Source organism: Mustela nigripes, chromosome 10, assembly GCF_022355385.1.
Source record: "Mustela nigripes isolate SB6536 chromosome 10, MUSNIG.SB6536, whole genome shotgun sequence".
In the NCBI taxonomy this organism is placed as follows: Eukaryota; Metazoa; Chordata; class Mammalia; order Carnivora; family Mustelidae; genus Mustela; species Mustela nigripes.
The window spans coordinates 34,849,141-34,871,690 of record NC_081566.1 but is presented as its reverse complement, the minus strand read 5'-3'; the positions used below and the strand labels follow the sequence as shown (position 1 = coordinate 34,871,690).

The window sequence follows — 22,550 nt, the reverse complement described above, 5'->3', positions numbered from 1 at the left end:
TGGGTGCTGGGGACGTGGGTGGGCATGGTGGGGAAGGGCAGAGAGACAGCGAGACCAGCGGTATGAGATGGAGGGGCAGAAAGACCCGCGCCCCACCCAAGCACACCCCAGCAAGGCCACACGTTTGCCATATTCTAAACTGGGAACTTACTCTGGTCTCAGATTTCACATCCATGTGTCCCCGTAGGTGGCCCAGGGAGAGCCAAGGAGCACTGATCTGGGTGTGCTATGGCCGGGGCAGAAGTCCTACCTTGCGACATACCTTGTGACGCCTCCTTTTCTTCCAGCAGGTTCCTCCTGCTCCCTCCTTCGCGGCAGATGGGCTTTCCAGGGCGGACAACTGCCCTCCTTGGCCTGAGTCTGACCCTGCTTCTCTGCAGCCAGGGTCCAGGGGTCCAGGGCCAAGAATTCCAGTTCGGACCTTGCCGAGTGGAGGGTGTAGTCCTCCAGGAACTCTGGGAGGCCTTCTGGGCCGTGAAGGACATTGTGGTGAGTGAGGTGTGACTCTGGACACGGCTGCAGGGGTTCCCGTGAGTGCAGCAGGCTATTTTGTGATTACGGAGCCCTTTGCACTCGCTGATTATTTTTCTATATAATAAGTTTTTGAAATCAGAGGCATCACAGCATGCGTTCCTTCTTGCACATGAGGAAACAAGGCTTTAGCTAATGGTAAAAAGAGTGGTTGATGCTCTTTTTGGGAGGGGCCGCTGGTGAAACATGACAGAATTTCTCCGGGTGCTGAAGGTGATCGGTGCTCATACTGGCTCTAAAGCGCCTTTCTCACAGGGACACTTTGGCTATAAACAGAGTTGGAGGATACGGCTGCTTGAGGGGAAATTCCAAGGGCAAGAGGCAGCTCAAACGTGCAACCACCACTCCATGCCAACCCCCACAGAAAATGGGGGTAAAACCCTGCCCCTACTCATTCTTAAACCAAATAGGCTTATTTCCTTCTGACCGAGGGAAACAACAGGTCCCCCACGAAGGCTCTGAGAACTCCTGGGATTCCATCTGCCTCTGGGGGTTAAGCTTAGTGATTTCTGTGGCTGGAAACTTGTACCCTCACCCCCTGGGGGCCTACCTCAGCTCAGCCCTTCCTGGGTCCTCCCTTGGCTTTTCTGGCCTTTGAGATCTCAGACTGGATAGATCTGGGGACCCGCATGTATTTGCATGGTTGGTTTCTGTGTTGTCCCTCAACTTGGATGCATCTTCTCTTTCTATTCCCAAAGCAAGCTAAGGATAACATCACGAGTGTCCGGCTGCTACGGAAGGAGATTCTGCAGAACGTTTCGGTAATCAGACACTGGGGAAAGACAATGCCTCTGTGTCTGGTGGCTTGTCTCCTATGGGTGGTCGAGGGGAGGCTGATAGAGACCACTTCTGCCTGGACTGAGCCTACACAGGACAGGGCTGGGCAGGGAGCCGGAGAAGTAAACGTCTGAGTCATGACCCCCGTGTCTGGGTTACGTGGGTATGTGTGTATGGGGACATGGAGGGTGGTACGGATTGAGGCTCATAAGCATCTTTCTCCATTTAGCCAGAGCCACCAGGATTCCACACCTGCTTTGGTCTCATTGGTTCCCATCCTTCTTCCTCACTCATTACCGTCATCCCCTCACCCAGCTAGGCAGTCAGCGAGTGCATGTACTGAGCCCTGGTCCCCGCAAGGCACTGAGCTTTCATCTGGCACTCAAGGGGGCTTGAGTGCAATCCCTGTGTTCCAAGTTGTTAGTTTTCTTTCTTCATTTCTCTTTCCAGTTCTTTCCCTGGAATCTCAACTCTGAACCACCAAGTGCCGGGTGCTTTCTACGGTCCAGCACCCAACCCTACACAAACACAGCTATTAGAGAGGCCATGTAGTGTAGAGGAAAGGACATTAAACAGATGGGGAATCAGGACTTCTGGGACCTAGGTCTGTGTCTGCCACTGACTGGCTGTGGGTCTGTCCTCTCTGGGTCTGCGGTTCCTCCCATCAACCAAGGGCGCCTCTCTGCGTGCCCCTGAAGACCCCTTCAGATTTAATGTTGGTCAGCCTCTCCTAGAAGATCTCTTTCTCTGTGTGCTTATCTTGCCTCGTGTGGCACATGGGTTGTTCACCTAGGGCTATGGTGGGGGGAAGGCTCGGCTCCGCAGTAACCCAGATCCTCCCCAGGACGTCGAGAGCTGTTACCTCATCCGTGCCCTGCTGAAGTTTTACCTGAATACCATTTTCAAAGGCTATCTGGGTAAGGCAGCTGACTCCAGGATCCGGAAGTCATTCTCAACTCTGGCCAACAACTTTTTTGTCATCGCCTCAAAACTGCAACCCAGTGTGAGTAGAACAATGCTGTGACCAGAGCCCATGGGAAATGACGTATTTTGAGAAGACATCCTCAAAATCCTGGCTTTTATTGCATGACAGGGATTCGATGGTATCACGGGAGAGAGCACGGGCTCTGGATTCTGAAATGAGTAGTTCTGGATTCAAGTTCAGGTCTGCTTCTAACCAGCTGGAAAACCCTTTACATAGCAGTCTACATCTCTGAGCTTCATTTTCCTTATGTATAAAATGTAGATAATCATGCTACATGACCAGATTGCTCTGAAAATGAAAGGAGTCAGTCCCCACCACAGTGGGAGTTCGGCAAGGGCTACCTTGAGAGTTGGTCTGGGGAACTGCGCTGGCATCACTAAGAAGGAGAGGGAGGGGGCTTGCTTCTGCTGCTACCCAACACTTGGCATAATTTTACCGCCCTATTATTCAGCAGGAAAACGACATGTTTTCTATCAGTGAGAGTGCACGCCGGCGGTTTCTACTGTTCCAGAGAGCATTTAAACAGGTAAAGGCCAGGATTTGAGAACCTGCCTATCCACCAGTAGACTAGCCTGAACCATCACACGTGGGTGTCTCATGCAGAACTCACTGCAGGTGACCCCACCAGGCATACCCCAAAGCCACCTAATTTTGCACACCCACAGGGATATTTGCATCAATTATCATCTACTTTGCACAAGCTCCACAAACGACACGATCCATATTTGTGCCAGTTTTCCTATTGAAGTGCATTTCTATTTCCCTACGAGATGATTTCCTTATGAAGGACTTTTCCCTGGGAAAGTTTTATGATCACTTGAGCTGGGCAACTGGAGGCTGAAGGGGGCGCCCCAAACCCAACCACGTGCTACGTATCTGCAGTATTTTCCATAATGCTCAAATGGTCTAGTTTGTGAGAAAAAAAGGGAGAATATATTACCATCTCCCAAATAAAGATAACAAAGAAAATCCAAATTTCATCTGCAGACCCCTCCAAAAAATAAATGATTTTGATCACTTTTTTAAGGAACAGAGCAATCAGTGTAAAAATAAGTGGTGAAGAGGAATCTTATACACAGGAAGGGGGGCAACTGGACTTCAGTTTCTTCATCTGCATAGTAAACTCGGGAGGTGGCAAAATCCACCTCACACTAGGATTCCATAGTTCTTGTTATTAGGAGCTCCAGGTGCCTTTCCCTTGCTCCTTGCCCACTGCTACTCACTGGTCCCTTGGTCCTCACTGCCTCCCACACCCTTGCGGAGGAACAAGTGATGGGTGGGTGCCCTCATCAGAGGCCATCCCAGAGCTGACACAGCGAGCTCCAGGAGTACAGGATGGCAAGGAAACTTATTCCTGTGGCTAATACAGTAGACCCTCAACTCTCTTTTCTCTTTAGTTGGACATCCAATCAGCCCAGACCAAAGCCTTTGGAGAAGTGGACATTCTCTTGACCTGGATGGAGAAATTCTACCAGTTCTGAATGCCAACACCAGGATACCCTCCTGAATGCCAACACCAGGATACCCTCTTGACGTGGATGGAGAAATTCTACCAGTTCTGAATGCCAACACCAGGATACCCTCCTTGTTCTCCATGTCATTTTGAATGTGCCATATCCCTTCCAGTGATGTTCTCTGAACACTTCACCCCTTTGACGATGGATATCATTCTTGGCCAGGCTTATCCTCAAAGACTTCTTTCTTGAAGTGGCCCCAAAGACAGTCATGGAAGGTTCTCTTGGATGCTGTGAATAATCTACAAAGTAGATTTCTATATTTATTACAACTCTATTTAATTTCTATCAGTGTTTTAATCGATGCCGTATTTATTCATCAGACTGTAAGTTCTGTGTTGGCAGCAAGGACTGTTCCCCATGCTTCTTTTTTTATCCTCCATGATGCTTTACACAATGGGGGGCAGTGGATAAGTGCTAAGTAAATGCTTAATAAACTGGATTTTTTTGTCTGTCTTTGAATGATTGAGGAACAATGAAGTGCTGAAGTTGCACTTCAGGACATAGAAACCATATTGCCATGAGATCTGCAGGAACACAGCAGGGAGGAGGTGAGGGGCATCCGTTTGGAATGTAAATGATGGAAGATACAAGATACAGGCTAAGGGCCAGGCATGAAGCAGGCTCACTAAACATTTCACTTCTCCCCACCCCCTTCTCCCCATCCCTTCTCCTTGGGGGCCCTCCTTTCTTATACTACTTATTCTTACTTGCTGTTGGAGAGGGTGCCATCATCAAGCTGACACTGCTAATGGTGTCATCACATGACCGTCCAATCTTTGATGCCACTCTCTGCTAATAAGAAGCAGGAAACCCAGTTCTGACAGCCTCTTCTTCCTAAGTGTGGGCAAGTGCCGGTAAGGCAGAGATATGCCTCCAGGAAAGGTCTTTTTCCTAACAGCAAGACTGGGGTGATCCCTAGTCCCGAGCTCTGGCTGAACTTTGTAGTTGACTTCAGTCTGCCTATGCCCTTGCCTGGAAAACTCAAGAGAAGGTCTATGCAGGAGGTGGGCGATCTCTCCCTTCATGACATAAGTGCTTTTGCGGAGTGGTAGGCCCTCCAAGAAGCCACTTTCCTCCCTACCTTGCCAGAAGTTACCTGGCAAAGAGATGAGGCGGCATTTCTGAATGCAGAGAGATGTTAACGGTTTGGGATGGCCAAAACAGACCAACACAAAGTGCACAAATATCATTGCTAAGCCATGGAAGGAAAATAAAGAGATAACACAAGCTATCCTATTTTTAAAAGAGGGGAGACACTGGGGTCACAGCACTTATGTACATCAAGGGAGGGAGACAGTATAAAGGGTTTAGGAGCACTGACACTAACATGCCTATGCTCTGAAAATTTACAACCTTTCATCATATCAACCAACTCACAGGACTGAGGCATGGTCTCACTAGAAGGTCCAGGAGCCTTCTACTGGTGTGACACCCAAGCCCGAGAAAGTCTCCTGAAGCAACACCTATGCCTATCTCCAGCCAGATGCCATGAGTCTAGAGCCAGGGCAGCGAAGACCCTGTGATTGAAGATACTCTTTGAACCCCATGGCTTGGAGAGGAAGCAGTTGGCACTGGGACAAATGCTCCATGTGCCCAGGGCCCACTTGAAAACCACAGGGGGCTCCAGAGGGGTGCGAGAAGAGTTGGGAGAGGTTACTGAGCTATTCTCAGGAGACACAGGAATGAGACTCAAGGTTGGCATGGGAGGTGATGAGGGCTCTGGAAACAGAGCAAGTATTGGAATCCAGCAGCTCAACAGGACTCATTGGCACCAGGGTCTGGGCCCAGGGGGACAGCTGGCTAGGTGAGTCAGACAGGGGATATTGACATAATCATCAGCATCCATGTCCTCCGCTTTGGCAGCAGGCTTGAAGTAGAGGCTCATGTATTCACAGCTGGTCTTCAGAGACGGGGCATGGAGCCAGAGAGCTTCAGATACCTGGGAACCAGCATACAAGCATCATTGGATCTGAGTAGGGTGATTTTAGTATCTCTCCAGATAGATTTTCACAGTGGGCAATGGGGGGCATGTGCATGGTTGCCGATTTCTAGAAGGCAAAGACACAGAGGTGGCTCTGCCTTGGGCAGTTTCAGGGTGGCGTCTCAACGCAGATAACTGGAAACCACTTAAATCTAATGTGGGCAGGAAATGCCTTAAATGGGGTTTGGGCTCAAGTCACCTGGCTAAGCATGGGTCTGAAGGAGACTCAGCTGCCAGAGGAGTTTCCCCTCTGGGATTAGACAGTGTGACTTGTGGAATAAATATGCATCTTCTTAGGGAGTTATTCAGAAGCACGGTGAGTCATCCCTTGCACCTCTGTAAGGACTAAGAGAGGCTGTGATGTGGCATAACAGTACATTCCAGGAAGGGGCTGGGTAGGGAAGAGGAGGAAGGCCGTAGGCTGCTTGGGCACAGTGGTACTCCTCTTCCCCGGAAAGAAACTTCAGGGTCATCTGCTTTCAGGATGGGTCAGCGTGGGGGAGGATAGCACTGTGCATTGATTCCAACACTGCACAATTATTATAACATCCACCCAACAAGGCTTCAGGAGGGAGAGTCACGTATTGAAATACAAGTGCTGAGAACTGCAAGTTCGGGCCCATGAGCATGATGGCACTCAGGAGGTGCTCAGTCATGGAAAGCAACTACTACTTTGTGAACGTCAGCAGAGAGAGAATGAGCTGCAATGTGTTTCAAAGATATATCTCCCACTGCTTGTCACCGTCCTTCACCTAAGATTAATTTATTCTGCTTGAAAAATCAAGACGCTCCCTATGAAAGCTAAAATATTGAGCCATTAACCATACATACCTTGTGGTGGACTGGTTTGGTCAAGAGTTTTGTCCCTAATAGTGGGAATGAGAGTTTCAAGCAGGGAGGAAGTGTAAGATGGGAGCAAAGTACAGGCTTGGGTGAGGGTGTGTGTGGCAGCGGGGAAGTTCAAGAGGAAAGGGCTGGTGTAATGGTAGATGGTGCTGCTGGGCCATACCTGTGCTACTACGAGCCTTCTCCAGCAGGGGTGGGTAAGGGCAAGGTCAGGAAGCTGGAGGTGACTATGGCAGAGCTGTTACTGGTTACTGGGCATCACTGTACCTTTTTAGCAAGGCACACAATTGTCCAGTTAGGGAGTCCATGTCTCAGTCTCCCTTGAAGATAGGTGTGGCTACATGACTAGGCAATGGACAATGGGATGTGCCTGGATGGGATGCATGAAACCTCAGGGTCATGGTCTTAAAGAAACACCTTTTGCTGTCTCTAAGGGGCTGGAATGGAGACATGAGGCTGTGACTGAGCATTGATGGTGGACCAGACGAGACTCCAGAGGATAGTCGAGCAACAAGACAGAAGTTGTTTGAGTCCCTGGATGACCTGGTGGCTTTGGCCACCTCTTCCTGGTCCCCTGCCTTAACTTGGGAGGAAAACAGGCTTCCATCTCGTGAGCCCTGTGGTGAGCCTTTGTGGTTGCATTAGCTTTGTCAACACCCCCAATTAAAACTAGGACATTCACCAAGCTTAGTTTTTTCCTGGTTCCTGGGGCAATGGTAGTAGTAGTTTTTAACTACTCTGGGCTACTTCAGAGAATAAAATAGTTTCTCTTCTTAATTTGGATAAACAAAAATGAATGGACAGTTCAAATACTTGTTACCCGTCTGCCAATGGCTATCCACAGACAACAGGAGTTCTCTATGGCCATTCATAGATTTCCAGAGGACTCCGCCTCATCCAAGGGTTAAATCCTCTACGTCTTGACATCTGTCCGCCAAGTCATCCTCTAGGCCAGGCTTAGTACCTCTAGTGATGGGCAAAGTGCCTCCTCTCATCGACAAGAGTTTACTAGAAAGTTCTCCCTCATATTGAAGTAAAACTGGGTAGATTCCAATCCCTAAGACCTCCTGGAAATCGCAGCTCTTTCACATGAAAGCCCTTCGTGTGTAGAATTGCCATCCCTCGCCTCTACTAACCCCCAATTTGCCCCATGGCTAGAAGCCAGGTAACGGAGTCTACCACGATCGTTGGACTCTCAGTCCACCGACACCCTCAAAGGAGGAAACTGACACAACTTCTTCCCAGACTCGGGGCCCAGGAGCTGCTGGGAAAGCCGTGCCCTCCGGCTAACGCGCAGCTTCGGGAGCCGCCTCCCCCCAGGGCCAAGCCCAGGTCTAGGGCCGGCTTCGGGCCGCAGATGCCAAGCAGGGGCGGGGCAGAGCTTACCTGCGGAGCGGCAGGGGGCGCCGGCGCTCGGAGGCCTGGGAGAGGTACCTCCCCCTCACCTACGGAGACCAGGAGACGAAGGTGAGGGCGTGGCCGCGGCCCTGCCCGCCCCTGGCCCGCCTCTGCCCCGCCCCTGGCCCGCCCTGGCCCCGCCCCCGGCCCGCCGGAAGCCCTGGGGAGGCGGAGCCCGAGCGGCGGTGCGGGCGTTCCCGGAGGCAAGGGGTTCGGGCGCAGCCTTGGTGTCCGCGCAATTTCTGCGGCCGCTTGGTGCTCAAGGGGCTCGCTCCGCGTGGCCCCCGCCCGGCCCGGCCGTCTGTCCCCGCGGCGCCCGGCCCCCGGCTCACCCTCAGCGTCCGCCGCCCTGGCGCGCCGCGGGCACGCGCTGTAGATGTTCTGGGAGCGCGGCGGCTGCGAGGCGCGGGGCCGCTGCGTCGGGGGCCGCTGGGACGCCTCCAGGGCGCGCATCCTCACGGCGGCTCGGCGGACGCGCCTGGAGAGGGCTGCCCGGGAAGAGGAGAAAGGTGTCAGGGGCCCTGAGCCACCGTCCCCCTCACTCGGGTCTCAGGAAACTACGGGCTGTCTCCCTCCCCGGGGCGCTTGGCCGGGTCTGCCGTGGAGATGCTCTGAATGTATGAGCCACAGCCTGGCCCAACACGAAAGACCAAAGGCCCCAGGCCGCCCTCCACGTCCCTATCCCCCTTTCCAGACCGTAGACCCCCTGCCACGTTTCTCGTGCCCCAGGTTGCCCATCTGAAGCTCCTGAGTTTTCCCTTGGGGAAGCTCGGCGGGGTGGGGGGTGGCTTCCAGCGGAGTCTGAATGGGCCTTTCTCACAACTCGCCTTGTTCCAACTGAGCCCCCAGCCGCTCACCTTTTCTCCTTTGGATGACCCTTTTCATCAACAGCCCCAGCAGTGCCGCCAGGATGAGGGCCAGGGTGGTGGGGACCAGGATGTGAAATCCTTGGCTTTCCAACCCAGGCAAGGGGTCCTGGTGGAAGGCTCTGAGGAAGAAAGGAGAGGGAGAGGGAAGGAAGACGTCTGGGAGGGAGGGAGGTTTAAGGCAGCATCCCCAAATAGCCAACTTTTTGGGAAATGGCCCCTTTCTTAAAAAAAGCCTTCTCCCCACCCCACCCTCAAAGAGCCTTGTCTATTGGAGTCATGAAACCCGGATATAAATTCAGGTTCAGCTTTCTACTGGCCGTGTGATCTTGAATCAGTCTCCGAACCTCGCTGAGCCTCATTTCCGGAGAAATGGGTAGAGTAAAGCCTATTTCACGGAACTGTTCAAGGATGAAACAAAATTGTAGGTATAAAGAAGGGAAAGCACCTGGTCCAAGCAGCAATCAGTAAATGTCAGTTCCCCTCTGACTGTTTGCATCTCGGATTCTTTACAAGATTAGTGCAAATACTAAGCAAATTAAGTTTCTTATAACAGTGGAAAAGATGTTTCTCACATGGGGTGCCCTCTGCTTAAAAGGTCTTCCCTCCATGTTGTTTACAGATTGAAATTTTACTTTCCTTAAAGGGTGAGTACATCAGTTCTATTTTCTCTTGCAACCATGGAAAACTAGAATTATTTTTTTCTCACTGTCCTCAGTTCTTGTGTTTGTACGGATTACAACACTTATTACAATCAGACTGACGTTAGTAAGAGAAGACCTGGATATTTCATGTTTTCATCTTTCTTACATTTTTCAGGACAGAGCACAATGCCTGGCAGATAGTAGAAACTGAGAAAATGTTGGTTGAGGGACACCTGGGTGGCGCAGTCAGTTGAGCTTCTGACTCTTGGTTTCAGCTCAGGTCATGACCTCAGGGTCGTGAGAGTGAGCCCCCAGATGGCTCAGTGTTGAGCACAGAGTCTGCTTGAGATTGTCTCTCCCTCTCTCTCTTCCCCTCCCATTTGTGCTTTCTCTCTCTCTCTCAAATAAATAAATTTAAAAAAAAAAAAAAAAAGGAAAAAAGAAATAAAGAAAGAAAATGTTGGTTGAACTGACTTGAGTTCTCCACTGGCCGGCTGGTGGAGTCTACTGAACTAGGAATCAGGAGTCCTGGTTCTATTTGAAAACACATAGTTCTGGGCGCCTGGGTGGCTCAGAGGGTTAAGCCTCTGCCTTCAGCTCAGGTATGATCTCAGGGTCCTGGGATCAAGCCCCACATAGGGCTCTCTGCTCAGCAGGAAGCCTGCTTCCTCCTCTCTCTGCCTGCCTCTCTGCCTACTCCTGATCTCTGTCTGTCAAATGAATAAATAAAATCTTAAAAAAAAAAAAAAACACGTAGTTCTGATGACCTCAGTTCCTCATCTATAAAACACAAATGATGCTGGAGGTCCCTTTCCTCACCAACATGCTTGTCTTTGCTTAGGCAAAAATAATTCCAATTCTTACAGGTTTTCTTTGGAGGCTGCTCTGATGCTGCCCCCTAGTGATCCATTGCAGCACTTTCCTGGGTGTGTCCCAGTCTTTAGACCAGTGCCCTCCAGTAGAAATACTACGTTAAAATTACACATGTAATTTTAAATATCCTAGCCACACTGAAAAAGCAAAAGAAAACAGATGAAATCAATTGAATAGTTAATAGTTTCATCATTAGTTTTTTTTTTTTTTCTTATTCAGTTCCCCATCAAAGCAGATCTGAATGAATGCTGAGCAACTTAAAGATTTGGGTCTCCTTCCTACAGGATCTCCTGCTGGGGCACTGCCAAGTGTATTCTTGTCATTGGACTAATGAGCTAATGTGCTACACTCATAGGTAGTATGGCCCACAGGGGCCTAAAGACAAGAAGGGTCTCTGTTGGCAGATGTTGTGAGAAGAGTTCAGTGGGTCTCCTACCTCTTGACTACGTTGCCCGACCTCTAGCCCATTCTGGGTGGTGGAGACCTCTTACCTGTGCCTGTGAAGCCTGCTGTGGTAATTGTAGCTGGCTGTCTGGGGCTTAAGCAGCCCCTCCGGAGCTGAGGTCTCTGAGGCTCTGGTAGATGGCAGGAAGGTTGGTGGGTTGGCAGCTGCTACTGAAGACGCTCTGGAAACTCGAAGGTATTGAGAGGTTGGGGTGGTGGGGGAGGAGTGGATTTCTGGAGGGGCCTCTGTCCCTTCAGCTGGTGTGGCAACTGCAGGAGATAGCAGAAATAAGTGATTTTCCCTATACACACTCTAGTCTCCAGCAGGATTAGGTCACCCTCTCTTTCCTGAACACACTCCTTCTCTTTACTTAGACTCTGTACTTGAAGTCTTCATGGCTAAAATGCCTTCTTAGCATGTCCTCTACACCTAGTATATTTGCTATTCTATATATTTTTCTAAATATATTTGCTTCAAATGCCATTTCCTCCAGGAAGACTTCTTGGAGTTCCCAGGCAGAAGAGCTTGCTCTCCTCTGAGCATGGGGAAAATCCTGTTTGTAGTTCCATCCCCACTCTACCCTATGCTGTATTTGTGTGCTTGCCTGTTCTCCATCCTACACCTATCAGTCACAACCTTGGGTATGTGGTACACTCAATTATATTATCTCTCTAGCAAAGTCCTCCAGGGTATCAATTGTTCAATTAATGTATCTACCTCACAAGATATATGTGAAGATGTGGTGGAAATATTGCATGTCAAAATGCATTTAAGGGACGCCTGGGTGGCTCAGTTGGTTAAGCAGCTGCCTTTGGCTCAGGTCATGATCCCAGCGTCCTGGGTTCGAGTCCCACATCGGGCTCCTTGTTCGGCAGGGAGCCTGCTTCTCCCTCTGTCTCTGCCTGACATTCTGTCTGCCTGTGCTCGCTCTCGCTCCCTCTCTCTCTCTGACAAATAAATAAAATCTTTAAAAAAAAATGTTTAAAAAAAATGCATTTAAAACAGGAAAAGGATATAAGAATGTAAGATATCATTAGTATAATCATCAGTATCTAATTATAGTATAATTAGTATAATCATCAGTCTTTTATTGCAAAATGGAATCGTTAAAATCACTGTATTCCAGCAAATGTAGATGGCCCTTTGGGGAACAGGAGGCAGCAGGACCTCTGGCTGGAAAAGTTCTGCCCAGTCTTGGCTTCTGTAAGTCATTCATAAAAGAATGAAGATTTTGTGAATGGGGCACAGACTTCATTACTTGTGGTGCCACCTGGTGGTGATGTGTAAGTCCTGCAATTAGTGCCAAGTGGACAAGGCTTTAGGTTGGGCTTGAAGGACATAGGATGCTGATCTTAGGGAGGTACCCTCTCCCAAGACAGGGAAATACACATCTGAGACTCAGCTGTACTCTGCCAACCATTCGATGAACTGAACGCATCCCCCCTCCTCCACTGTCACAATGCCACATCATCTCTCCCACCTCCTCTCCCACCTTAGCTTTGATGAACTGACCTTTAGGTACAAATTCAAAAGAATTGTCACGTGCAGGCATCTGGAGCCAAGGGGGCACCGGCATGTGTGGAAATCTGTGAAGCCAAGGTGGGGGCTCAGGCATCGGCTCCTCTTCCCAGAATGGCTCATACTCTATGGAGGCAAGCGGAACACACCTGTGGGCTCTAAGACCAGACTGAGACCTGGGGAAGGGATGTCAGTAGGAGTTGAAGCTGACCGAGCCAGGGTGGATGGCAGCAAGCGGAGGACGGCAGACTCCACCAAGAAGAGCACAAAAAGAAGCGGACTAGAGACTTCCCCAAAAGAAATTCTCTTTCGCCTTCACTCAGCCAACTTTTGCACTAACCACCACTGGGATTCGAGGCTGCATTTGATTAGGAAATCAGTGGAGGAATGGAAGAACGTGGGATTCAGAAGACATATGGAAAGGTTCTGATTATAAAGTACCAAGTTTGGCTTACAAATGTGGCTTGAAAAATGACTGTCTTTCCTTAATAGTTGTCCCTGATATTTCTTATGGGGCAACTGTGTAGGACAATTATGTCCTTTCGCTTCTAACTTCTTCCTATCTCAGAGCCCCTCCTCAATCTTAAATCCCCACTCCTCTTAGGCCTTGGGTGGGATGGATACAGTACAGCACAGTAAGTGTTGTAAGAAGAGTGCTGGTCTTGTTCCTTTCATATGGTTTGGACCAGAAATTGGGGGGACTGTGAGGTTTCAACCGGTATCTTTGGATTGGCTAACATGGCAATAGCAGGAGAGTCTGGGGGACCGGTGGCTGTCTCAGCCGTCACATGTGAAGACATTTGCTGGGTGCACTGAGCCTGGGACACCTACCACTGAAGACAGTCAGGGTGACTAGCTGGGTCTTGCCTTGGTCTGTGTTCATGCCTGTCCCACAGGCATAGACCCCACTATCGCTCTTGGTCAGCTCTGTCACCTCTACAAGGAACAGGTTCTTATCTGGACAAGGCTTCAGGGTGACTCGTTCCTTGTATTCTTCCTTGACAAAGTTCTTGCTGGACACCACGGTGGCACAGCCTCTAGTCTTGGTCATTTCCCGGCACAGATAGAGCCTTAGATGCATCTGGGGAAGCGGGCACTCGATGGTAATGGATCCACCCAGCACTCCCTCCATCTTTACTTCCGGGAGGATCTTCAGAGCCCCAGCCACTGCAGGGAGAGAGAGTTAACGTAGAGGAAGCCCCGTTCCCAACCACAACTCCAACCCCATCCCTATTTCCAAACCAGGCCCCTGCCCAGCCTCACACTCATCCCTCGCTCCAGCCACATCTCATCATCAGCCCAAGCCTCAGCTGGTCCTTAGCCCCAGCCCTCTTCTGATCTCTAGCCCTGGCCTCATCCCTAACCCTATGTATGTCCTCAGCCTGGCTCTATGCCCTGGTCCGTTTGACCCAAGCCTGGCTTCCAGGCAGATCTCTCCCAGCCTAAGCCTTAACATAACCTTCAACCTCATTCAAACCCAAACCCATAAGTTCCCAGACACCAACCCCCTAAGAATATAGTTAAAGTACTGCCCTACTCCCAGGAGAGAGGATCTCCCACAGCGACCCTACACAGCCCGTAGTGCTGCAGTGACTTCGTGTGGAGCTGGGAGGCACAGTGCGATTTTGCTGCAGGAGCTTTCCTGACAATTCTGTTTTGCTCAGATCCACTCAGCCAAAAGAACTGTTCACCCTCAGTTTCATTTGTTAAATCATTAAAAAACAAAACAAAACAAAACCAGAACATTTACTGAATGCCTTTCATGTGGCAGGAAGGCTGCTGGCCTCCCTCCATGCACAGAGTGACTCCTTTGGTGGGCGATACAAACGGCCAGTCACTATAGCACCAGCACAGCGGGGTAAAGCCCACGCCAGAAATACGCAGCGTGCCCTGTGAGGAAGGAAGCAGTGAGGGCATGCAAAGGGCTGGTGTAGCATGAGGGAGGGATTCTGGAAGAAGTGATGTCTCCACAGGTAGAATTTTCTGTCCATTGGCACCAAAGTGAAGTCACATTTCCTCTTGGGAGACAGAAATTCCACATGTGAACATAGAGTAAGTTAGGAAAAAATGACCCCTGTTGTTTATTTTATTACTATTGTGATTCTGAGATCTAGGATTACTAATACACTAGCAGTGAACAACGCAAACTCCTGGCGACAACCGTCAGGTCAGTAACACTAACTCCCTTCCCCCAGTCACAAAATTTTAGTATGAAAAGAATTAAAATTACTAAGCTGAACAAATGGGAAACAAGAAACTAAGCGTAACTAAAACAAAACAAAATCCTACTAAAGTCTGAAATCACAAGGAGAAGTTTGGAATGCACTTAATAGCTGGTTTTTATACCTTGATTTCAAGGTGGAAAGTAATTGATCATGAGTCTCTAATAAATTTCAATCTAAACCAGTAAGTGCTTAATATTTTTTTATTTGATTGATGCCCATTTGAATTTCATGGGTTCTAATAATTAAATTTAAGACCCTAATCCATTGTCATCTATAATTACCCTTGGACTTTACCAAGGTATAATATGGGGTTTTATGCAAAGTTACAAGCTACATGGAACTTTTTTTAACCGTAATAAAGAGGAGGAATTATTCCCAGCCTTCTTTACATGTTGTGTTTTGTGATCCAGACATGGCAGACCTTTTAGAAGATGGTACGACTTTGAGTCCTTGGCTTGTCTATACAGCTTTGGGCTTCATGGCATGTCAGCTCTGCCATATTCATAGGAGAGTTGTTCTATGTCTAACAGCTCAGAGTTGTAAATTTCACATGTGAATGAGATGGTAACCTTAAGAAATGTCTGTATTGTATTTGAAGACTGTTCACATAAATCTGAGGTTTGAACTTATGTATTTCAATTTGGTATGCTAAAAAGTACTGAATTAATGTAATAATCCTTTTCTTTTTTTTTATAATATTGTAATCTCAGTTCAGAATTTAACTGAAAATATAAAACCTGAATGACTTCTACATAGTAAATTGAACTGTAAAGGTAATTTGTGTGTGATTCTGAATACACAAGATAAAATGTTTTTATTCCTCAAAAAAAAAAAAAAAAAAAAAAAAGAAGTGATGTCTCCACGGTGACCTGGAAGACTGGGCATGAAGGATGGCCGAGAGAGGGATGAGCACCTTCCCTGAAGCAGGGAACACGGGCAGAGCACAAGGGAGTGTGTCAGTGTGCGTGCATATGCGCCCAGGCGTATGCGCCTTGTGCGTGCAGGGAGGGGGTGACGCAGGGAGGGATACATCATGGCTCACGAGTCCCTGAAATCAAAGCGCTTATGCTCTGGGTGAGAGAAGGCAGGCCTCATGCTGTTGGGTCAGCTGGAGAGGAGGCTAAGTCCAAGTATGATTAATTAGCAACCAATGAATGTCCACATATTTCTGGGAAGAGGGAATAGGAGTAGGAATAGGAAAGTGCGGGGGGGGGGGGGGGGCAGGGGTCTTGCGTGGAGGAGGAGAGACTCTTCCAGGCAGTGAGTGCGGCCCCCAAAGCGGCGAGGGTCGCAGAGAGAACATGGCGTGTTCGTGGGGGCAGAGAGGAGTGGACGAATTTCTGGAAATTCATCCGCCGACCCCATTAAGAATAGCTCCGATGAGTTTAGTAAGGCGAGGAAAGGCAAGAAGGGAAGTCAAGGAAAGAAGCAGGGCTTGAGGTTTCCGGGTGGGCGGAGAGAGAGCCGAGGAGGACGTTCTGGAGAGACGGGAGGGCGTGGATAACAGTGAAGAGGTTGAAACCAGCATGGGAGTGTGAGTGGGGGCGAGGTGCTGGGCGGGGACTATTGACAGGAGCCTGTTCAAGTCTGAGAGCGGCATAGCTGGTGCCCACGGGGCAGGGAGAAGCACAGGGGCCAGCCAGACACGTGATATCGGCCGTGGCCCTCACACAAGTAATCCAACCCTGCTTCCAGCCTGCCGGAAACGAAGGTGTGTGAGGCAGCCTCATGACTGGAACATGGCGATGGAAGGGTGACCCATTCAAAAGACAAAGACCCAGTCAAGGGGTGGGGGAATTACCCTGTGTGACCAGACAGCCTGCACCTGTGTGTGAGGTTCAGCACCTGCGGGTGAACATGTATTTTTGGATCAACCCAACCAGAAAGGAGAGAATGCTGCTTTCCTAAGAGCAAGATGCTGTAGGGTGGGCAGGGGCAAGACAGACCAGAGGGGAACCTCCACCCACGCAGACACTTCCAGTGGCCTCCCTCTGCTCAGGGATGAGCTTCGGGTAAAGCCTTGGCTTACCCAGATCCTCGGTTAGGGGCTGCATGCTTATGTCCCTTTAGAATTCACGGTTTGAAGCCCTAACCTTCAATGTGACGGTCCTAGGAGGTGGGGCCTTTGGGAAGTAATCAGAGTTAGAGGAGGTTAGTGAAGCCCTCATACTGGGATTAGTGTTCTCATTCCCTCCAAGGACACCAGAAGAGGCCATGTGGATATCCAAGATTTGGGGGCGGTCTGTAAGCCAGGGAGACGGCCGTCACCAAGGACAATATTTGCCGGCACCTTGATCTTGGGCTTCTAGTTTCCAGGACTGCGAGAAATAAATATCTGTTGTTAAAGTCGCACGGTCTATGGTATTTTATTGAATCGGCCAGAACAGACTAAGGCATCCTTACTGTGTGAACTCCGAATGGATGAAACACAGGAAAAGCTGCTGGCTACAATGATCTCTGGTCCCAAGGAAGCACGAGTCAGTGACATGTGAAATGGCCAGACCCCAGATCTCTGTGGAGTTCATAGGAGCTCCTAGCCCACACCCAAGGCTTAGTAAAGCAGATTTCCCAAAGAGAGAAAAGACAGATAGAACTTCCTGGCTTTGAACTTATGCAAAGGGGCGCCTGGATGGCTCAGTTGGTTAAGCATCTGCCTTTGGCTTGGGTCATGATCGCAGGGTCCTGGGATGGGGTCCTACGTCGGGCTGCCTGCTTAGCCGGGAGTCTGCTTCTCCCTCTGCCCCTACCCATCCCCTGCTTATTCTTTCTCTCTCTTTCTAATAAAGAGATAAAATATTTTTTTAAAAAATAGAACTTATGCTCCATGTGCATCAGATTCGTGTTGGAGAAACTTACTAGGGCTACAGACGACCTGATCCCTCCCTTCAGCGCGGTGGTTACGTTTATCTACAGCGGGGCCTGTGCACCTGCATTTTAAAATAAGCATCCTAGGTGCCCTTGAATTTTGCAATTCCAAACTATATAGCTCTATTTCCAAGTACAGATTCTGGGGACTAATGGGAGGGGTGGAAGAGATGCCTAAGGAGCCACCCTGCAAAATATTGGTATTTTAGAGAGACTCCTCAGTCAGCGGCATTGATCTCTAAGTTGGTGACTTGGTTTTCATGGTGATGGTAGGGGACAGGGATATACGTGCTTTGAAAAGTCCCTCTCAACATATAATTGGATATAAGTGTGTGTGTGTGTGTGTGTGTGTGTGTGTATTTGTACATATTTGTGTGTGTGTGTGTGTATTTGGAATATGGGGAAAAACACATTATTTCCATGATGAGAAACACAGTGAATGCCCACAGGGCCTTGGCTGGGGTGGTGCTCTGGAGGTAGACTTCGGGTTCTGTAGCCACGGTTTTGCAGGTGATGAGAACCCTGTCAACTCAAGTCACAGCAGAATTACGTCTGGAAGAAGGAAGCTGGCCTGAGATTTTTATGTTTGTCAGATGGGGTGTGAATTTTTAAAAAAGAATGAGAAATGTCTGACAGTTTCCGGTCCCTGCATACCCAACATGTGTGTCCAGGCCGGCGGTCTGCTCTTTGTCCTGTCACGAGGAGTGGAGTGCTCTCTCTCCTCCCACGAGCCAGTCCTGAGTCTGTCCTGCTCACTTTCTTTAGAACTTGTCCGGGGCTGCTGTCCCTCTCTCCTCCCGCTACCGTTGGTCTCCTCTCCTCCCTCACTGCCGTGGCTTCCACACCTGCTCTGATAATGTCTGTGCTGAAAAAACCCTCCGTTTACTTGTTTGCTAGCCCTCTTCTGTTCTCTTCCTCAGACGAGTCGTCACACTCACGGACTCCATCTCCACACCTCCTACTTCCTCTTCCACCCACACCTGTCAGAGTTTGTCTCCAAGATTCCACTAGAACTGCTGGTCAAGTTCAGCAAAAGTTTCCTTTTTTCCCCAAGTTTTCCTTACATTTGGTGTTTTTGTTTTACTTGCCTCTTGGTAGCATTTGAGGGAACTGAGCCCTTCTACTTTGAAACACTTATGTCTTGTGGCTTCCCTGACACCACGTTCTGAATGACTGCTCCTTTCCAATTTCCCTACATTCTTCTCCATCTCTATCCACTTCTCAGGGTTGGGTTCCCCCAGGGCCTGGAACTTGGGCCGGTTCTTTACTTGGTCTTTCCTTACTCCCCCCACCCCACAAGCTCATTTAGGCCCATGGCTTATAATGCCAGCTCTCTGTAGATTTCTCCAGAACCTTGATCTCCAGGCTTGTCTTCCCTAGACTCACCTTTCTGATATCTCCACTTGGAACTACTCGAATATCTGAGATGTATTTCAAACTTACAATGGCAAAACAAACAACAACAACAAAAATAATTCTTGATTTCTCTTTCAAAACCTATTTCTTCTAAGCTCTTCCTGTTTCAGAAGATACACCAGCATCTATCCAGCAGCAGAAGTCCAAAACTCATTCCCATACTATATTAAAAAATCAAGAATAAATTTAAGGGTGTGTGTGTGTGTGTGTGTGTGCGTGCGTGTGCATGTGTGTGTGCACAAGCATGGGCCCAGCCACAACATCAAGTGTATGTATTATTTTTGGGGTCAAGATAAAAAAAGATTTGAACGCCTCCAACATGTAATACTGCCTTGCTTTATTACAGAAATTCATTTAGGGCTCCAGGCACGATGGCCTATGGCTTGGGACCTAGACCTGGTTCCTGGGAACCAGGACCACCCCAACATTTATACAACCTGGGACAGAAGTGCAAATAATGTCTAAGTATTTTAGAGTTATAAATAAAGCTAATGAACTGTTGAAAAAAGTGTGTTCTATACCTCATCTTGGCAAATTTACATGCTCCTTAGATGTCCATTCTAAACCACTTCTGTTTGGGAATAATGTTCCCCACATTCCTAACCTCTGTCCCATCTCCCTTCTTTTCTCATGCCTGGCTCCTGTTCACACCACAAAGGTCCTGGTATGGACATGACGGATAACCCAGCTTATATGTATTAGTTCCACCCATCTCATTCCGAATGGCCACCTGTGGTGACTCTTCTATAGAATTAGAATACTAGGATAGAAGACCCAGGATAGAGGCTCACACAGTCATTAAAAGTGGGCCCAGAGTCATTTGGACAGGAAACTTGAGGTTTAGAAGAGGGGACATGAATGGGGCTTGAGGTGGACAATCTCCTTGGGTCTGTGAACTCCTCACCCTTTGGGGAAGGGCACAAAAGAAAGATGTTCTGGACCCAGAGCAGGGATCACTCTGGCCCAGCTAGAATGGTGGTATTTCTTGGGGCAGACTGCAGTGGTACAATTTAAGTACCCTTCACTGTTAGAGATCTTCTACTTCCATCCAACCCCTCTCTCCTCTCAGGCCTAAGTTTAGTTAACCATCAACTGGTTCACCTAAGTCCTACTATCTCCCACAGAGTCTGACATTTTGCTTACCACGTACAGAGTCTGACATTTCATTAAAGTTGCATTTCCTTAGATTTTTAGGGGTTTTTAATCTTCAACTCAACAAATATTTGACTTTCTTCCATATTCAAGCTATCAGGAAGGAAGAAAATATGAATAAGAAAATAATGTTGATCCTCCAGGAGTCTACTGTTTCATCAACAAAATGAAGTGAATATATGCCAAGTCACAATATAAAACAGAATGAGGTCAGTTATGGAGATTCAGAAGATGGGTTCTGAAAAGTGTTATTAAAAGGAAGTGGAGGATGAGGTAGACTTTGAAGCTGAGAGGAGGGGTGTTCCCAGCAGAAGGAATGGCATGAGGAAGAACATGGTGGCAAGAATGTCTAGCACATGTTCAAGGAGGACTCCTCTTTGGCTGGAGGTTAGAAAGTTCAGGGGATTGTGGTAAGCTCAGAGAGTAAAAGGGGAGTGCAAGGGATGAGTTTGTCGGAGGTGGGAACCATTGAAGGTTGCTGGGAAGGGCACTCCTATAATTAGAGTCAAGCATTAGGAAGAGGAATCTGGTACTGTGGGCGAGCCAGGTTGAAAGAAGTGGGAAAGACAGTTACGGGATGACTGTGTGTTCTCCTCTTTCCCATTCCCTCTGTTACCTTTTTATAGAGACTGCCACTGATGCTCCTTCTGGTAATACTAATCCAGAAACTACATGAATTGGCCATTGACTGAGTCAAAGTCTGCGTCGGGATAAATGGGAAGAGGTGGCAAAAAAACCATTCTGCATTCTGTAGCTGATATCAGAGATAGTTAAGATGGATAGAGTGGTCGGTTTGTTGGAGACCAATGAGGAACTTGAAGTAAGGTATTAGGCATGTTGCATTTCAGATCTTCGTGGGATATTGAAGTGGGGGTTCCTAGAAGGTAGCTGTAAATTAATACATGGAACTTGGGCAATGGACTAGGGTTACTGAATGGATCAGGGAGGCTTCATTTAAAGTTGAAGTTGAAAATGAGCAGTGAAAGAGACCCAAAGAAAGAGAATGTAGAGATAGGAAGAAAGGAATTTGGAGGCACTTGCTTTAAAATCCCCCATTATCAGGCTAATGTGTCTAGGAGGGGTGACACCTTCAGCTCTCATGAGTCAACACCTGAGCCCCACAAGAGTTGTGTCTGGAGTGGAGAGAGGAGCACTAGCAGAGAGTGGGGAGGGCCTCCCAAGAGGCCCTCACATGGTCTCCATCCTTATTCTGCCCTAGGTACTGGTCTGCAACTAAACCCATCCAGGAATAGCAGAGCTCGAGATGGCCCACAACTCCCCTACCTGTGGCCAATTTGAACCTCCTAAGATATGTGAGGTGTTTTCCCATGGCACTTACCTGGCAGGAAGCAAAGTGACCAAAGCCAGAGGTCCATGGCTCCTTCCAGAGAAACGTCCCATCCAAGAGCCCTTGAAGGCCAGAGCAGAGACCCACTGCTCACCCAGGAAACCTTTACAATCTGGAGCTTGAAATAGATTTCTGGCCCCACGAGGAGCAAGGCTTGAAAATGAGGAAATGACAACTTGTCTTGTTTGCTAACTAGTCTTAGACTAAAAAAGAAAATACCAGCAAACCACAGCGGAAGTTAGGAATTAAGAAAACATGTTATGTTGAGGGTGAATGGGTCACCAGGGTTCAAAGAGCTTCGAGGCAGCTCCTGAATGCTACTAGAAATGCTCAGGTATACTATTTCTTTGCCTTGGGGACTTTCTCTTGGAGGTTCTCACGCTTTATGTCTGTTTGTTAACTTCGGAACCACAGTCACTTGCTTTATCCCTGCCTTTGGGACAAAAGAGGCTTATCACCAATTTTTTCCACCTGGAGAAGACCATATGGATAGAAGCTTCGGCCTGAAGTCAGAAGATTCTGGTTGTAGACCTTGAACTTATATGAGAAATAATTTTGAGCACCTACTATGTGGGACTCCTAACCATGGGTTTTGAGGAATTCACTCCCTTTCTCTAAGCCTTGATCTCTTTATCTAGAAAATGAAGGTGGGACTGCCAGGAGATGATGTGACAGTACCGAAAGTCACACAGCCTAGCAGAGCTGTCCTTCAAGCACCCAACAGACCATCGGGGGAGGCCCAGTGACTGATGGAGAAGAATAAAATGTTGAGGCCCTTGGTCACAAGGTGTCACAGACAGAGCCTTGGATTCCAGTCAGAAGATGTGGTTTCTGGTCCTGGCTTGGTGCTTACTAGCATCTGGCCTCAGTTTTCTCATTGATAAATAGGGATGGTCCCTGCCCTGTGTATATCACAGGGCTTTCACAAGGCCCAACAGGAGCCATGGTCATAGGGGTGGTTGAAGAATCTTTTGTTGTGGAGATGCATGGGACTGATCCTTAAGAGGGTATCCCCAGGGCTTCATTCCTGGTGGTGACATTTTAGGTGGCTTCCCAACATTCCCACTTCCAGGTGCTACAGCTTCTAGAGCCCATGGAGGACTGAGGCTTCCCACCTCTTTTCTGGAAAGGCTTCTCAGTGGTCCTGTGCACACTGCTCTTCC

The 22,550-nt window shown here is 48.6% G+C and overlaps 2 protein-coding genes across 3 annotated transcripts; one reads left to right on the top strand and one right to left on the bottom strand.

Moving 5' to 3' along the window:
* The first annotated feature begins 318 nt into the window (after positions 1-318).
* Positions 319-3,943, top strand: IL24 (interleukin 24). The gene is made up of 5 exons (XM_059413947.1): positions 319-489; positions 1,230-1,292; positions 2,153-2,311; positions 2,745-2,819; positions 3,691-3,943. The coding sequence occupies exons 1-5, from the start codon at positions 319-321 to the stop codon at positions 3,772-3,774; spliced, it is 552 nt and encodes a 183-aa protein (XP_059269930.1). The 3' UTR covers positions 3,775-3,943.
* A 93-nt stretch (positions 3,944-4,036) lies between these two features.
* On the bottom strand, positions 4,037-21,557 carry FCMR (Fc mu receptor). Of its 2 annotated transcripts, XM_059413028.1 has the most exons (9): positions 21,379-21,557; positions 20,031-20,132; positions 13,213-13,548; positions 12,376-12,507; positions 10,910-11,132; positions 8,893-9,023; positions 8,368-8,523; positions 8,024-8,082; positions 4,037-5,749 (listed from the first exon to the last, which is right to left on the bottom strand). In XM_059413028.1, exons 2-9 carry the CDS (start codon positions 20,047-20,049, stop codon positions 5,573-5,575), a joined length of 1,233 nt encoding a protein of 410 aa, XP_059269011.1. In that variant the 5' UTR covers positions 20,050-20,132; positions 21,379-21,557; the 3' UTR covers positions 4,037-5,572. The 2 variants fall into 2 exon arrangements, with proteins under 2 accessions (XP_059269011.1, XP_059269010.1); XM_059413027.1 differs by lacking the exon at positions 20,031-20,132.
* Positions 21,558-22,550: the final 993 nt, after the last annotated feature.

Coding starts and splice junctions, on each gene's coding strand:
- FCMR (XM_059413027.1), bottom strand. CDS start 21,415: ATGGACCTCTGGCTTTGGTCACTTTGCTTCCTGCCAG. Junction 11,133..12,375: donor TTTTGAATTTGTACCTAAAG/GTCAGTTCATCA, acceptor TATCTCCTGCAG/TTGCCACACCAGCTGAAGGG. Junction 9,024..10,909: donor AGCAGGCTTCACAGGCACAG/GTAAGAGGTCTC, acceptor TTTCTTCCTCAG/AGCCTTCCACCAGGACCCCT.
- IL24 (XM_059413947.1), top strand. CDS start 319: ATGGGCTTTCCAGGGCGGACAACTGCCCTCCTTGGCCTGAGTCTGACC. Junction 490..1,229: donor GGGCCGTGAAGGACATTGTG/GTGAGTGAGGTG, acceptor CTATTCCCAAAG/CAAGCTAAGGATAACATCAC. Junction 2,312..2,744: donor CCTCAAAACTGCAACCCAGT/GTGAGTAGAACA, acceptor CCTATTATTCAG/CAGGAAAACGACATGTTTTC.